Source organism: Abramis brama, assembly GCF_963993115.1.
Source record: "Abramis brama genome assembly, chromosome: 10".
NCBI classification, from domain to species: Eukaryota; Metazoa; Chordata; class Actinopteri; order Cypriniformes; family Leuciscidae; genus Abramis; species Abramis brama.
In genome coordinates this window covers 5,505,742-5,523,273 of record NC_139972.1, presented here as the reverse complement: position 1 = coordinate 5,523,273, position 17,532 = coordinate 5,505,742, and the positions used below count along the sequence as shown (strand labels likewise).

The 17,532-nt window shown below is 36.9% G+C and overlaps 1 protein-coding gene across 3 annotated transcripts in view; it reads left to right on the top strand.

The window, feature by feature from the left end:
• pdgfd (platelet derived growth factor d) overlaps nt 1-15,745 on the top strand; it is a 36,995-nt gene extending 21,250 nt beyond the window's left edge. For 2 of the 3 annotated variants that reach the window (XM_084126243.1, XM_084126245.1), the window contains exons 4-7: nt 3,273-3,326; nt 5,254-5,452; nt 6,128-6,342; nt 14,326-15,743. In XM_084126243.1, the coding sequence (XP_083982369.1) occupies nt 3,273-3,326; nt 5,254-5,452; nt 6,128-6,342; nt 14,326-14,454 (597 nt within the window). In that variant the 3' untranslated portion in view covers nt 14,455-15,743. Of the gene's footprint in view, nt 1-3,272; nt 3,327-5,253; nt 5,453-6,127; nt 6,343-14,325 lie in introns of all 3 variants that reach the window. The other variant, XM_084126244.1, reaches the window with a different exon arrangement.
• The last annotated feature ends 1,787 nt before the right edge of the window (nt 15,746-17,532 follow it).

Sequence of the window (17,532 nt, the reverse complement as noted above, 5' to 3'; positions counted from 1 at the left end):
AATGAAAGATTGGTATCAAAGAGCACACCCAGGTTCCTAACCGACGACGAAGACTTAACAGAGCAGCCATCAAGTGTTAGACAGTATTCTAGGTTATTACGCAAGGAAATTTTTGTTCAATAATTAGAATTTCTGTTTTTTCAGAATTAAGTAGTAGGAAATTACTAGTCATCCAGTTTATCAGCTATGCATTCCGTTAATTTTGTGAATTGGTAAGTTTCGTCTGGGCGTGAAGAAATATGGAGCTGAGTATCGTCGGCATAACAGTGAAAACTAATGCCATGTTTCCTAATGATATCTCCTAATGGTAGCATGTACAGAGTGAACAGCAACGGTCCTAGTACTGAGCCTTGTGGTACGCCATACTGAACTTGTGATCGATGAGACATCTCTTCATTTACTCAGAGGTGGACAGTAACAAAGTACATTTACTTGAGTACTGTACTTAAGTACACTTTTTGAGTATCTGTACTTTACTTGAGTATTATTTTTTCTGGAAACTTTTTACTTTAACTTCACTACATTTGAAAGACAAATATCGTACTTTTTACTCCACTACAAGACCTGTCAAGGTCCTTGAGTAGAAAGTAACATCAGTCAGTGGATGATTTTGGTTGCAGGGGTTGCATTTTGGTTGGAAATGAAAGTCGGGTTGATGTCAGAACCCTGCATCTGATTGACATCAGAACCCGACGTCAGATTGACGTTGGATATTGATTCAAAATAAAAGTTGGGTTGACGTCAAAACCCGACTGACATTGGATTCTGACATAAACCTGATTTTCATTTTCAACGTTGGGTTTGGTCTTCTAAATGCGAATTTTGTCACTTTTTTGGAGCACACTAGCTTATAGATAACAGTAAGGCTAACATATTCATACTAAAAGCCAAAAATTTTTAAATTGGGCAATATTAGAGGGAACAGCCATTTGGTTGTCCGAAACCAATGTGGACGTTATTGAGTGCACTTATTCAATCTCACATTCAATGCCACTACTGGAACTGTGTTCTAGAAATAAATTTGATATTGATAGGCAGGCATAGATTCAGAGGCATACAGTACTTTAAGTATTACATACAACAATGCAACAATAATAAAACAATGCATTGACATTTACTTTTTACTTTTGATACTTAAGTATTTTTTAAAAACGAGTACTTCTGTAGTTTTACTTAAGTCAAAATAGGTCTTTACAACTTTTACTTGTAACGGAGTAATATTTGACCAGTAGTATCTATACTTTCACTCAAGTAAGGAAGTTGTGTACTTCGTCCATCTCTGCATTTACTGCTACAAACTGATAATGGTGGATAATGATTTAAACCATGCTAGTGCAATTCCACTAATGCCAACATAGTTTTCGAGTTTATTTAAAAAAATGTTGTGGTTGATAGTATCACATGCAGCACTAAGATCGAGTAACACTAATAGAGAGATACAACCACGATCGGATGATAAAAGCATCTTATCATTTGTGACTCTAATGAGAGCTGTCTCAGAAAACTATGATATGGTCTAAATCCTGACTGGAAATCCTCGCAGATATCATTTCTTTCTAAAAAGGAACATAGTTGTGAGGATACCGCCTTTTCTAGTATCTTTGACAGAAAGGGTAGATTTGAGATCGGCCTGTAATTGACTAATTCTGTACGATCAAGTTGCGGTTTTTTAACAAGCGGTTTAATCATAGCCAGCTTAAAAGTTTTTGATATATATCCTAATGATAAAGATGAATTAATGATATTAAGAAGAGGATCTGTGACCTCTGGAAGCATCTCTTTCAGTAGCTTAGTCGATATAGGGGCTAACATACATGTTGTCGATTTAGATGGTTTAACGAGTTTAGCGAATTCTTCCTCTTCTATAGCAATGAATGAATCAAATTTTTCCTTAGGGAGACTACAATGCACTGCCTGATGCGATACTGTAGTAGATGGTTGCATAGTTATAATTTTCTCCCTGATATTATCAATCTTGTAAGTGAAGAAGTTCATAAAGTCATTACTGCTGTGCTGCTTGAAAAGCTTTATTTTTCGTTAGTTTCGCCACTATTTCAAATAAATATCTAGTGTTTTGTTTATTTTCTTCTAATAGGGTTGAAAAATAAGCAGATCTAGCAGCTTTTAAGGCCTCTCTGTATGCAATCGAGGTCTCTTTCCATGAAATCCGAAATACCTCTAGTTTTGTTTTCTTCCAGTTGCGCTCCATTTTTCTGGCTGCTCTCTTAAGGGCCAGAGTGTGCTCGTTGTACCACGGCGTTGGACTATTTTCTTTAATCTTCTTTAAGCGCAACGGAGCAACTGTGTCTAAAGTGCTGGAAAAGAGAGTTAAAAGTTTCAGTCGCAATATCGAGTTCTTCTAGGCTATCCGGGATGCTGAGATGATAAAACTGATCAGGAAGATTATTAATAAAGCAATCTTTAGTGGTAGAAGTGATAGGTCTAACATGTTTGTAACACGGAGTCGGCTTTGCAGCCTTGGCTAAATGTAATTTACACGAGACTAGATAATGATCTGAGATGTCATCGCTCTGCTGCAGAATTTCAACGGCATCAACATCTATTCCGTGTGATAATATTAGATCTAGAGTATGATTACGACGATGAGTAGGTCCTGACACATGTTGTCTAACTCCAATAGAGTTACGAATCTCTTTAAATGCCAATCCCAATGCATCTTTTTCGTTATCTACATGTATATTAAAATCACCAACAATTAGGACTTTATCTGCAGCCAGTACTAACTCTGATAGAAAATCAGCAAATTCTTTGAGGTCTAGTGCGATCTGTTGTGATGTCACAATCATGGTGCATTGTGGTCTATGGATCTGAGTAGACTTGCTCGAGGGTCTGTCCAAATAAACTTCCCTCTTCCACCTGATGAAGTTTAAGGTTAGTTCTGTCCATCTCTCTCTCTCTCTCTCTCTCTCTCTTCATTATTGGTGTGTAACAGTGGACTTGGATTGATGGTCTTGTTAATTCGTGTTGTATAACGTTCACCTTTAGCGTTGACGTTTACCGCTGGTTTTAAATGCCAGCGCTGTGATGTCCGTAGCTCCGCCCCCTCACGATGACATCATGAGTGATGGGTGTAATCCGAGCGTTTGCTGAGTGTGATTGTGTTTGTGCTGCTGAATGTCAAGAGTGTTTCAACACAGGATTTATCAGAGCAGATAATGACTTTCCCAGAGTTCCTCCGGCACTGATGCTCAATGAATACCAACGTGTCTGTGAAAAATGAATGAAACTAAAGTTTGAAATCTGTTTTTCAGGACAGCTCACCTCTCGCATCTATGACCAACTGGGAAGCCGTTACAGTGACATCAGTAAGTATTTCCAACCAGTGTTGGGGAAAGTTGCTTTGAAAAGTAATGCATTACAATATTACGTTACTCCCTTAAAAAGTAACTAATTGCGTTACTTACAGGGTTCCCATGGGTCCTTGAAATCCTTGAAAGTTTGTGAATCTAAAAAATATATAAATTCAAGGCCCTGTAAAGTTGCTTGAAAGTGCTTGAATTTAATTTATGCAAGAAGTTTTCTGGAAAAAATTCCATATTATTCCCTCCGGTCCACTAATGTGTTATTTCGCCAACACTTCGTGGCCTATGCATACTAGCTTGCTTGATTTACGTTAGTTACGCGCATTTATAATTATTAGTGTTTCCCCCATGAGGTACTTTGTGTTGTACATTGCCATGCCGTTCATGCGCGCACGAAACTACTACGATGGTGCCTCAACGTTTTACAGACACACCGGGAAACATTGCAAAAATAGGCTGAAACCGCTGAAACGCAATGCCTGGAAAATGCAAGTTATGATGGATAGATCATACATTTTCAAGATATTTGACTCACCAAAGAAGATTACAAAGAATGCTTGTTAAGGTAGTGTAAACCCATGAGGCAAGAAAAACTTAAAAGCATATTCATATATCTTAAAACTTCTGGTTACATGAGCCTAAGCTCTTTTCAATAAAATCCATGCAGTTAATGTCAGATCATTTTATAATACAGTATAGGATGTACCGAATATTCTTCAGTTTTATGCAAAACAGAAATACGACAAATAGAATATCAGATCTCTGTCATATGGCCAAAAAAAAAAAAAAAAAAACGCAAAAAAAAGAAGCTTTTTTGCATAGTTGTGTTTGACACATGAAAACTGTAACAATGTGTCTTACGAGCTAACACGATGTAACCTTGCTCTCACGTAAAATGTGTCCCCACATTAAGTCCTTGAATTTGAGGGTATTGGACCTGAAAGTCCTTGAAAGGTCCTTGAATATGAAGTTAACCAAGGTGTGGGAACCATGTACTTAGTTACTTTTTTAGAAAAGTAATGCATTATGTTACTTTTGCCGTTATTTTTTTTTTCCACCTGGGCTATCCTTTTTTCTTTTCTTTTGTTATAACAAAAAAGTTTATTTTTGGGCAAATGTAAAGACCCTTTCACACCAAAAGTGAAATAATAAATCTCAGGCTGAAGGAAATGCAGATTCTGCTATAATCCTGGATAACGGAAGAATAGGATGCAGGAGAAAAAAGTTTAACACTTACTTTACCAATAAAAACAAAAAAAATCAACTGAATCATCGGAGGTCAAGAGCAGGTACATTGGTCAATAAAGTGAGATTAAATGCATAAAAATGTATGTTTTATTTAACATAGTTATTGGAGGTTTGCATAGTATTCTGATTCTGCATTTCACTGATTTTATTCATTTTGAGGAATATTGAATCTTTTTTTTATCAAGTGAGAGGAGTAAATGTACGCTCACATTTAGTCTAGAACTACAATAACCATCGTGTTTACACACACACACACACACACACACAGTGCTTCTGCACTTCTGTCAGTCAATAAATGGGAAAACAAAGTAACTTGCGGTACTTATTTGAAAAAGTAACTCAGATATTTTGTTGTAAATTTTAAAAGTAATGCGTTACTTTACTAGTTACTTGAAAAAGTAAAATCTGAAATGATGTGTATTGTGAAAAGCGCTATACAAATAAATGTGAATTTAATATAATTAACTCATTACAAGTAACTTGAGTTACGTAATCAAAGCAGCTTTACAGAAAATGCGTTACTTTACTAGTTACTTGAAGAAGTAATCTGATTACGTAACTCAAGTTACCAACTCAGTAGTTTGTGTTTAGTAACTCTCAGATGTTTATCAGGATGTTGACGCTGCTCTTTGATGCAGAAGTGTGAGTGTGTTCATCCGTCGTCTCGTGTGTATTCCTGCAGGATCTTGTTGGGTTATCTGGGACGGATTCTCCTCTTTCTGCGTCTGCGCTGGACAACGAGATCGCGAGCGTGAGCACCGTGGAGGAGTTACTGAGACACCTGAACCCCTTCACCTGGCAGGAGGACCTGGAGCAGCTGTACACACACACACACACACACTACAGACCACGAGCTTACCACAGCGACCGCACACACAAGCGTGAGTCTCTCTCTCTCTCTCTCTCTCTCACACACACACATACACACACACACACACACTACAGACCACGAGCTTACCACAGCGACCGCACACACAAGCGTGAGTCTCTCTCTCTCTCTCTCTCTCTCACACACACACACACACACACACACACTATAGACCACAAGCTTACCACAGCGACCGCACACACAAGCGTGAGTCTCTCTCTCACACACAGTCACAGACATTCATAGACACCCACTCTCTCACACACTCTCACACACACACACACACACTCTCTCACACACACACACACACACACACAGCAGAGACGGGCACTGTTAACCATTCACTGGTGTTTTATGAGGCAGACAGAGGTGATTTCCTCCCGTCTCTTCATCTATACCTCCTTCCGCTCTGTCCATCCAGAACAGATTGTGATTATGTGAGTCATAAGTGAGGAAAAAAATAAAAAAACGCACACTGGAATGTTGTCTGCAAAATACACACACACACACACACACACACACACAATGACCTTGCAGCCCTGACAAAGTTAAGACACTGTAGCTTTTGAACAGCTTTGCCGAGAGCAGAGGATGAAGTGATCAGGATGAGTTTGCTGTGCTTTAACAGTCTCTCTGCAAACCTTCGTTATGTTACGGTGTGTTGAACTCTCGTCTCTGTCGCCCTCAGTGGATCTGGACCGCCTCTATGATGACGTGAAGCAGTACAGCTGCACCCCGCGAAACTTCTCGGTCAACCTGCGCGAGGAGCTGAAGGCCACCAACGCCGTGTTCTTCCCACGATGCCTCCTGGTCCAGCGCTGCGGCGGGAACTGCGCCTGCGGGACCGACAACTGGAACTCCTGCAGCTGCAGTGCCGGGAAGACCGTCAAGAAACTGCACGAGGTATCCCACAATGCACTGCTTCGGGTTTACCCAAACACTCCCTCCATCTGCCATTGGTCAGTCAAACATGTAGTCCCGCCCACAAACTCACTTCCAGTGGTGGACGAAGAACTCAAGTCACCTTTATTTTGCAAAGGTCATACATGTAGCTATGATACAGGACACATGGTTCGGCGTATTTTAATTTTCATAGTGGGCTTAACAGTAATAGAATATTCTGATATATGATATAAAGTGACCAGACGTCCGAGATCAAAACTGGGAACTGGACTGGATCACAAAACCAGTCGCACGGGTATATTTGTGGCAATCGCCAACAATACATTGTATGGGTCAAAATTATCGATTTTTCTTTTATGCCAAAAATCATGAGGATATTAAGTAAAGATCATGTTCCATGAAGACGTTTAGTAAATTTCCTACCGTAAATATATAAAACGGTTAGTTTCAATCCTTGATTCTGATTGGTCAATAGCTGTGCTTTATTCACGATAAAACACGGCTATGACCGCTTCACCCAATGGTTCTATGTATCACTACAACACCCCTAGCAACCACTCTTAGCAACTTAAACACATGTGCGATCTCATTGATATTGTCCATTGAAGCTATAGTGGAGTATTGTGAGAGATCGAGAAAGCGAGTGTAAAGTTACCTGCATTCACAGTAGACATTGCATTTTCCTTCAGGTCAGTCCTATATTCATAATAAAATATTCCGTTTGAATGTCCGCTGGATATCTTGTCCTTTTAACAGTTAACCGTTAAGGGGTTTCCCGTGTCATCTGTCAGTTGCGTCTTCCTTCTCCGTGAAAACAAGTTTGAGTCTTTTCAATATAAAAGTCTTCTCTACCGACTGACTCATTCATAAGACAGTCTTTGCCACCATCTATTGGCGAAATAATGTATGTAACTTCTGTTTCTGTTTACGGTCAGGGACTATTTTTTCCAGCGGAAGGAATGCCTTTAGTGATTTTACTTCATGAAAGTTATATTTTTGTATTTGTAATATTTTTCGGCTTTAATATTTGTATTGTGTGGCAACCGTTTTATAAAAGCAATAAGGTACTCGAGGCAAGTGCTGTATGATGAATAAGTAACGGCTGAAGGTGTTACTCCGCTTCGCGTCGTGCCTTACAACGCCCTTCAGCCGTTAATTATTCACGACACAGCACAGCCTCTCGTACCTTATTGCTTACATATAAAATATGTATTTGTGTGAGTGAATGCTGCACAATCGCCAATATAAATGAACAACTTTAAAGGAGATTTTCTCAATGTTTAGATTTTTTTGCACCCTCAGATTCCAGATTTTCAATAGTTGTATCTCTGCCAAATATTGTCCTATCCTGACAGACCACACATCAATGGAAAGATTATTTATTCAGCTTTCAGGTTATGTATAAATCTCAATTTCCAAAAAATGACCCATGTGACTGGTTTAGTGGTCCAGGGTCACATATAGGCTATGATAGGTATTTTGCAAATCACACACTATAAATATGATAGAGAAGCAGAAACAGATAGTGGCAGTAAAGTCAGATATTTTAATAAGTTGAAGAAACAATATATGATTATATTATATTAGAGTCTACTTGAAGCTTTTTATATTTGACGCTCTCTGTCACACACACACACACACACACACACACACACACACACACAGGAAATAATGAAGCTACCACCAAAATACTAAGTTACTAGCTAAGCTACAAGTAGCGACTGCCCAACACTGATAATACAGTCTGTGCCAATTCGCTGGCCAATGTTATTCCAGTAATATTTGTTTTATTTCTGCAATAGCATTCTTGTGTCAGTTGTAATCTAAGTCAGAATATGACTTATCAAGTCAGTTCATAGCCGGGTGAACACCGGCCGGTGCAGTAAACCGATTTCAGTACAGTAATATCAAAGATCCTTGCTCCTTCTCAACTCTCTGGTAATATTCTATTCACAAAATACAACCAATAATACGGTAATGTTAAATCTTACTTGTGAAAAGTAATCCCCCAAGCCCTGTTTGCGATGGTCCACCGATTTCAGCAGGAATATGCTGTACAGAGTATGACCGGTTTAAGATGGCGGACGCATTTCTCAGCGGCCAATAGTCAAGTCAAGTTTATTTATATAGCGCTTTTCACAATACAGATTGTATCAAAGCAGCTTCACAGTATTAAATTAAAATAATACATAAATGCTTGTTTCTAGTGGAAAATGTCCACGTTTGGTAATGCTGATCAATAGTATTGTTGATTGATTAATTAAATTAAATATCCCAAATATCCCCAACTGAGCAAGCCAAAGGCAACAGTGGCAAAGAACCAAAAAACTCCATCAGGTGACCTAATGGAGAAAAAAAACAACCTTGGGAGAACCCAGGCTCAGTCGGGGGCCAGTTCTCCTCTGGCGTTTATGAACTAGAGGTTGGATTGTAGTTTGAACTGTAAGATTAAAAGTATTATATGAATGCCTGGCTGAAGAGATGCGTCTTTAATCTAGTTTTAAACTGGGAGAGCGAGTCCGAGTAACGAACAGTATCAGGAAGACTATTCCAGAGTTTTGGAGCTAAATGTGAAAATGCTCTCCCTCCTTTGGTGGATCTGGATATCCTAGGTATGACCAAAAGCCTCGAATTTAGTGATCTTAAAGAGCGCGATGGATTATAGGGCGATAGAAGATCCGTTAAATAGACTGGAGCTAAACCGTTTAGGGCTTTATAAGTCAGTAGCAATACCTTGTAATTAATACGGAACTTTATAGGTAACCAATGTAGTGATGATAAAATTGGTGTTATATGATCATATTTTCTTGATCTAGTAAGAACTCTAGCGGCTGCATTTTGGACCAACTGTAACTTGTTTATTGAGGATGCAGGACAACCGGCTAATAAAGCATTACAGTAATCTAGTCTCGAGGTCATGAATGCATGAACTAATTTTTCTGCATCAGAAACTGATAGCATATTACGTAGCTTAGCAATGTTTCTAAAGTGAAAAAAGGCTGTTCTTGTAACATATGAAATATGATTTTCAAAAGACAGGTTGCAGTCTAGTATAACACCCAGGTCTTTTACTGTAGAGGATAAAGTAACAGGACATCCTACGATGTCAAAGTTGTAGTGTGAGAGGTTTTGTGGGCGGTTTTTTGAACCGATGATTAGTACCTCTGTCTTGTCTGGATTTAATAAAAGAAAATTGCGCGTCATCCAATCTTTTATATCTTTAACACACTCTGTCAATTTGGATAATTTAGCGTTTTCATCTGGCCATGATGAAATATATATTTGAGTGTCATCAGCATAACAATGGAAACTAATTCAATGTTTCCTTATAATATTTCCAAGTGGCATCATATATATTGAGAATAGCAGAGGGCCTAACACAGATCCCTGCGGCACTCCATAGTTTACTGGAATTATAATCGATTTTTCTCCATTTAAATAAACAAAATGGTAGCGGTCAGATAAGTATGATCTGAACCAACTTAATGCTTGTCCTTGAACACCAGTATAATTTTGTAGTCGATCTAAGAGTATTGTGTGATCTATAGTATCGAACGCAGCACTTAGATCAAGTAAAACTAGTATTGAGATGCAGCCTTGGTCAGAAGCTAAAAGTAAATCATTTGTGATTTTAACGAGCGCAGTTTCAGTGCTATGATGCGGCCTGAATCCTGACTGAAACTTTTCATAGATATCATTTTCTTGCAAGAAAGAGCCCAGTTGAGTGGACACAACTTTTTCTAGTAATTTAGACATAAAAGGTAGATTTGAAATGGGTCTATAATTTGCTAGATTATGCGGGTCTAATTGTGGTTTCTTAATGAGAGGTTTTATAACTGCCAGTTTAAATGTTCTTGGAACATGACCTAAAGATAAAGATGAGTTAATAATATTGAGGAGAGGCTCTTCCACTATAGGTAACACTTCTTTCAGTAGTTTAGTTGGTATAGGATCTAATAAACATGTTGTTGTTTTAGATGAAGTGATAAGTTTATTTAACTCTTTTTGTTCTATAGTTGTAAAGCACTGTAATTGTTCTTGTGGGGGGATAATTGAGGTTGAATTATAAGGTGCGATTGAGGATTGAACGTTTACAATTGTGGTTCTGATGTTTTCTATTTTCTCAGTGAAGAAGTTCATGAAATCATTACTACTAAACTGTAACGGAATATTTTGTTCAGGTGACATCTGTTTATTTGTTCGTCTAGCCACGGTGCTAAATAAAAACCTAGGATTGTTTTGGTTGTTTTCTATTAGTTTGCGGACGAGTTTGCGGACGCTATTACCCTATTGGGCGTCTGCTCTCTATATTATGTCTGTGGTTTTTATGAGTAAAAAGTACAATATTATGCTTCAGAATGTAGTCAAGTATATTTTCCCAACATAAAAATACTTGGCAACACTTTATTTTCCAGTGTCCTTGTCACACGTGTGCTTATTATAGGAATAACATTAAATTACACATAATTACATGCAACTAAATCTAAAACAAATTCTAACCTATAGAAAGTACATGTTGTTTATTAATATTAGTCAGTAATTAACTGTAGAATTACACTAACAAAAACACCTTAAAATAAAGTGTTAAATAAATAAAAAAGTTAAATAAATAAAAAAAAAGCACAGATACTGGAATAATGTGCTCAAGTATGAAGTAAAAGTCAGAGGTTAAACATGTTGAAGTGTGTGTGTCAAAATTAGAGTGTTTTTTTCTGTGGAGTCTGAGCAAGTAAAGTGTGTGTTCCTCTCTGTCCTTATCAGCTCCACACACACACACACACACACACACACACACACACACACAAAACTACAAACTCATCTGTGGTTTTATTTTTCCCCAAATATGTAGTTTTTTGGGTAACACGTGGTAAATGAGGTAATCACTGGCATAATTAATTAAAATATTTATAATTAAATTTAATATTATATTTATTATATTACATAAAATATTTTATACAAAAAATGTATAATATACTGTTTCTTTAACTACTAATGAAATGAGAGGTAGTGTATAAAGCTGTCCACTATTCTGTTTAACTCTATTAACTTAATCAATTATTAACCCAATTAGACACAGAGACTTCAGTAATCTTCAGCCTGAACCCAGTCTAGTGTTGAGGATCTGAGTGAAGCCTCATGGGACATTTGAGGCATTCTGGGAGTCGTAGTTTCTGTAATCTCCAAGCTGACATCAGCATGACCCGGTGATTGACAGCTGTCACAGAGCCGTCAGGAAACGTTCATTGGGTAGAATAACAGACGGTTACCCACGGCAACATCTGCTAAATGTGATTGGCTCCAGCTGTCAGTGCTGACTAATGTGAGACCACCACAACTGCACACACACACACACACACACACACACACACACACACACGTGCACACTCTCTCTCACACACACACACGCACACACACACGCACACACACACACACACACACACACACTCTCTCTCACACACACACGCGCACTCTCTCTCTCACACACGCACACTCTCTCTCTCACACACACACACACAGACACACACATGCACTCTCTCTCACGCACACACACACGCACTCTCTCTCTCTCATATACACACACATGCACTCTCTCTCACACATACACACATGCGCACTCTCTCTCTCACACACACGCACGCACGCACACTCTCTCACACACACACACACACACACACACACACACACATGCACACTCTCTCACGCACACACACACGCACTCTCTCTCACACACACATACACACACATGCACTCTCTCTCTCACACACACACACACACACACACACACACATGCACACTCTCTCCCTCACAGACGCACTCACACACTCTCACTCACACTCACACTCACTCATTCTCACTCACACACTCTCACTCACACTCTCACACACACTTACTCACACACACATGCGCACACACACACACACACACACACACACACACATACGTGCGCACTCACTCTCTCTCACACTTACTCACACACACATCCATCACATCACATTACTCACACACACTCTCACACGATATATGAGCTTCAGTACAGAGCACGAGGCATCCAGAGGTTAAAGGTCAAGGACAGATATCGATTGGAAAGCGAATCAATGACGACAAATCGCAGAATAAATCTGGTTTACTTCCGGCCGTGATCGAGCGAACATCTCGAGTCTCCAGATACTCATCAGTGCATCAGTGTGTGCTTCAGTTATTACTGTGAAGAACAAACCCGGAACATTCCAGATAATGACTGGAGTTTAACAGCGGATGTTTCCTGATATCCATCAGCAGAAAATCATGCAGATTTTTATTTACAGAAAGCAGAAGTCGTAGTTACAGTAATGCATGCAAAACTGATTTAAACTCATTTAAAAGAACAATGTGAAATATATATATATATATATATATATATTTTTTTTTTTTTTTTTTTTTTTGCCAGTTAGCGCATTATCTAACATCAACTACAAATGAGCAATACATTTGTATTTTTGTTAATTAACATGAGCCAGGATTAATAAATGAATAATTAGTTCATCAATTTAGGTCTATTAAATAATATTAACAGATACAACCCTTGATTTTAATAATATATTGACATTAACTCTTTCCCTGCCAGGAGTTAACTAAGATTAATAAATCTTTTAGAAGTATTTTTCATTATTTAATGCGGTAACACTTTATTTTACAGTGTCCTTGTTGCATATGTTACATGTACTTACCATAGTAATAACAGTAAATTATGCATAATTACATGCAACTAACCCTCAACCAAACCCTAATCCTATAGTAAGTAGGCCTACATGTAGTTCATTAATATTACTCAGTACTTAAATATATAATTACACTGTAACAATGACACCTTAAAATAAAGTGTAACCTTTCATGCTAATTGATCTAGTTAACTAATTTACTGTAAGCAAATGGAAATTATTGTCACAACATAAAGTTGATGACCACAGATCAACTGTTTTATGTATTTATTGATGTTGATAGAGTTTGTAATGAACCCAGAGCATTGCTTTTGAGTTTCATTGTGTTTAGAAAGGTTGTGCATATTTTTTAATGAACTATTACTGGTGCCGTTCTGTCGTTTTTTTTACCGAATTTTTTTACTTCATCGGAATGGTACAAAACTTGGTAAAGGTTTTCGCACTTGCTGTGTGTGAACAAAAAATAAAAATAAATAAAATCAAGGACATTATTCAAAAAGGTGAAATGGTCGAGAAAAAAAATAGTCACACTCACATTCGCATTGGAAACGAATGTGAAACGAATTTCCTCTAGTGGAAGCGTTTGGTACTGCAGCCGAACACAATCTCACTGAAAGCTCATTTTTTGAGATATCAGGCTTACATTTGAACACAACTTGTTTAGATTTATGGCTTTGATTTTCTCGGTTTTAGAGTAATACGTATTTTGGAAATTATATTTTCCATGTAAAAATTTAAAATGGTATTTTTGTGCATTTTTCATAACAATAAATGTAAATTTGTAAATATTTATTATATATTTATTGTAAATTATTACACTTTTTATACTTTTTTTCACTCCAGCAATAATCTGTCAAGTGTCGTCTTTGAAAAGAGATCAAACTGAAGTCTGTCGCTCTGAAGCATTCATGATTTATGAGTTTAAGTTGGAAATTAAATGTTTGTCTATGCTCAAAAAGTGAATAAATGGATTATACAGCGTAAATATAATTTAGTACCATAAAATCCCCCCAAAATACAAAATATTACATTAAAAAAAACATTATTCAACTAAAATACAGAACAATCATTTCATTGAAAAATAAAAAAATAAATATAATAAAAATAAGATTATTAAATAATGAAAATTTAAATATTAAATTATATTAAACCTCTGGTACTTTTTGCATGTCGGTCAAAAATGACAGATTGTTTTTAATCTTATTTTTCTATATTTGATTTTTAAATATAGCTTTTATAGTTCAAAAATGATCATTAAATATTTCATGTGTGTGTGTGTCTTCAGGTGCTGAAGTTTTCCCCGGGGTCGAATTTCTACAAGAAGAGAACACACACTCGCTGGGTTCTGGAGGAGATTTACCTGCAGCATCATGAGAGATGTGACTGTGTGTGTCAGTCCAGACCACCGCGATGAACACACACACTCACACACACACTGTCACTGCACTCCATTCAGACGTATATATCTTCAGGTCATGCCTCCACATAAACACAAAGCCTTTTCATAACACAAGACACACACACACACAGAGCGTTGGGAGACTTTGATATGTAGCTTTCTCTGTTTCTGTTTTACTCTTGATGTCAGATGTTATTGTGTCCAGTAAAGTCACATGGAACTCACCTATGGAATGTAAATGAATATTAATGAGGCGTTTGCTCTCTGAGACCAATCAGAAGTCAGAGCTCCCCGAGGGGGCGGTTCCTTCGCCAATCTGATCTAATCCAGTGTTATTTATTAAAAGAAATGTCTTTGTCTTTTTATAACTGTGATCATGCTGTTGCATGTGGGTTTTGTGTTAATATTCTCTTTCTTGTCTGATCAAAGGTCTTATTAAAGTGAATCTCATAAAAACATGTCCAGTTCACCCTAAAATATAAAGAAAAATAAAGAAGCCTGGCTTATTCTGAAAAATGCACATACTAATGAGAAACTTTTTCATAGTTACAGCTCAGTGTCTCATTCATTCATAATTATGAGAAAGTTTCTCAATTTTATGTAGTAAAATTTAGGGGAGAATTTTTTTTAATTATGGCTCATAATAATGAGAAACTCTAATAATGAAATAATGTCTCATAACAAAAACTTAGTTTCTCATGAGATGTTCGACGTTCAATGCAATTAATGTAATTTCAAGAAAGTTACTCATTGATATGTTAAATCACGTTTACGGGAAAGATTCTCATTATGACATATTTGTGTTAGAAACTCATATTTATTAAGTCATTAAGTCATCATCATCTGAAATTTGCTCATTGTTATATAAGTCGTTAGCATTAGAAAGTGTTTCAATATGATTTAGAGAATCGTATTTTTTTTTGTTATGGCAGAACATAAATATCATTACGTATATTTTATATGTTAATCTTTTTTTCTTTCTTTTTTTACATTTCAGCATTTTTTTCCTGATTAGGATTTGGATTAATGATCCTAAAAATGGGGAGCAAAATATTTGTATTTATTATTGTTTTTTTGTGTGTGTGAAATATCACCTGGACATGTTCTTGTCAAGAAAACAACATTACAGTGATCTGTCGATGTTTCATCAGCCAATTAAAGCACTTCATTACAATCAAACAACTGTTATATTTGTCATGCCTATTTATTCAGAGGTGTGTAGGACATGATGTTCTGGGTTGTGTGTGTGTGTGTGATCCTCTTCAATCTGCGGGTTCCTCTGTTCCCTGATCGGGGTTTGATGCACTCGTTCAGCAGGAGCGATACGCCGCTGGGACGGGTGTTGACTGTGGATTTAGCCTTTAATTACGAGGCTTTTAAAGCGCTTTTATTACACTTCAGGACACGTGAAATGAAACCAATGATTCTCTTGAAAGCAGTCTGTGGAGGAGAGTCCGTCTCTGGTTGACGATCACACGTTGATCTGATTGGTTACAAGGTAGTTTGTGACGTCAGAAACACCAGCGATTTCAAACTGTTTTTGAGACTGTCTTTTGTTCACTGCAGTTTTCAAGTCAAGTCAATTTTATTTATATAGCGCTTTTCACAATACAGATTGTATCAAAGCAGCTTCACAGTATTAAATTAAAATAATACATCAATGCTTGTTTAGTCATTTAGGGCTTTATAAGTCAGTAGCAATACCTTGTAATTAATACGGAACTTTATAGGTAACCAATGCAGTGATGATAAAATTGGTGTTATATGATCATATTTTCTTGATCTAGTAAGAACTCTAGCGGCGGCATTTTGGACTAACTGTAGCTTGTTTATTGAGGACGCAGGACAACCGGCCAACAAAGCATTACAGTAATCTAGTCTCGAGGTCATGAATGCATGAACTAATTTTTCTGCATCAGAAACTGATAGCATGTTATGTAGCTTAGCAATGTTTCTAAGGTGGAAAAAGGCTGTTCTTGTAACATATGAAATATGATTTTCAAAAGACAGGTTACAGTCTAGTATAACACCCAGGTCTTTTACTGTAGAGGATAAAGTAACAGGACATCCTACTATGTTAAAGTTGTATTGTGAGAGGTTTTGTGGGCGTTTTTTTGAACCGATGATTAGTACCTCTGTCTTGTCTGGATTTAATAAAAGAAAATTTGCGCGTCATCCAATCTTTTATATCTTTAACACACTCTGTCAATTTGGATAATTTAGCGTTTTCATTCGGCCATGATGAAATATAGATTTGAGTGTCATCAGCATAACAATGGAAACTAATTCCATGTTTCCTTATAATATTTCCAAGTGGCATCATATATATTGAGAATAGCAGAGGGCCTAACACAGATCCCTGCGGCACTCCATAGTTTACTGGAGTTATGATCGATTTTTCTCCATTTAAAATAGACAAAATGGTAGCGGTCAGATAAGTATGATCTGAACCAACTTAATGCTTGTCCTTGAACACCAGTATAATTTTGTAGTCAATCTAAGAGTATTGTGTGATCTATAGTATCGAACGCAGCACTAAGATCAAGTAAAACTAGTATTGAGATACAGCCTTGGTCAGAAGCTAAGAGTAAATCATTTGTAATTTTAACGAGCGCAGTTTCAGTGCTATGATGCGGTCTGAATCCTGACTGAAACTTTTCATAGATATCATTTTCTTGCAAGAAAGAGCCCAGTTGAGCGGACACCACTTTTTCTAGTATTTTAGACATAAAAGGAAGATTTGAAATGGGTCTATAATTTGCTAGATTATGCGGGTCTAACCAGTTTTAAGGAGAAAATACTCAGCAATGGTGTCGACTTATGAATTTACACATGGTTTGTCTTAAAGCATATTAAAAACACTACATAGACATATAAACAACATTAAAAGCTGATTATTCACCACAGGGGGACTTAAAGAATTAAAAATAATTATAATATAGCTAATAAATATTAGTAGCCTATTACGAGTAAAATATCATTAGAATAAATGATAGTAACAATATAGTAATTCTTTTAATAATATAACATAATATAATATGAATATAACAGCGATTGTTCAGCTTTAGGTTGAGCATAGCTAGTACCAAAATC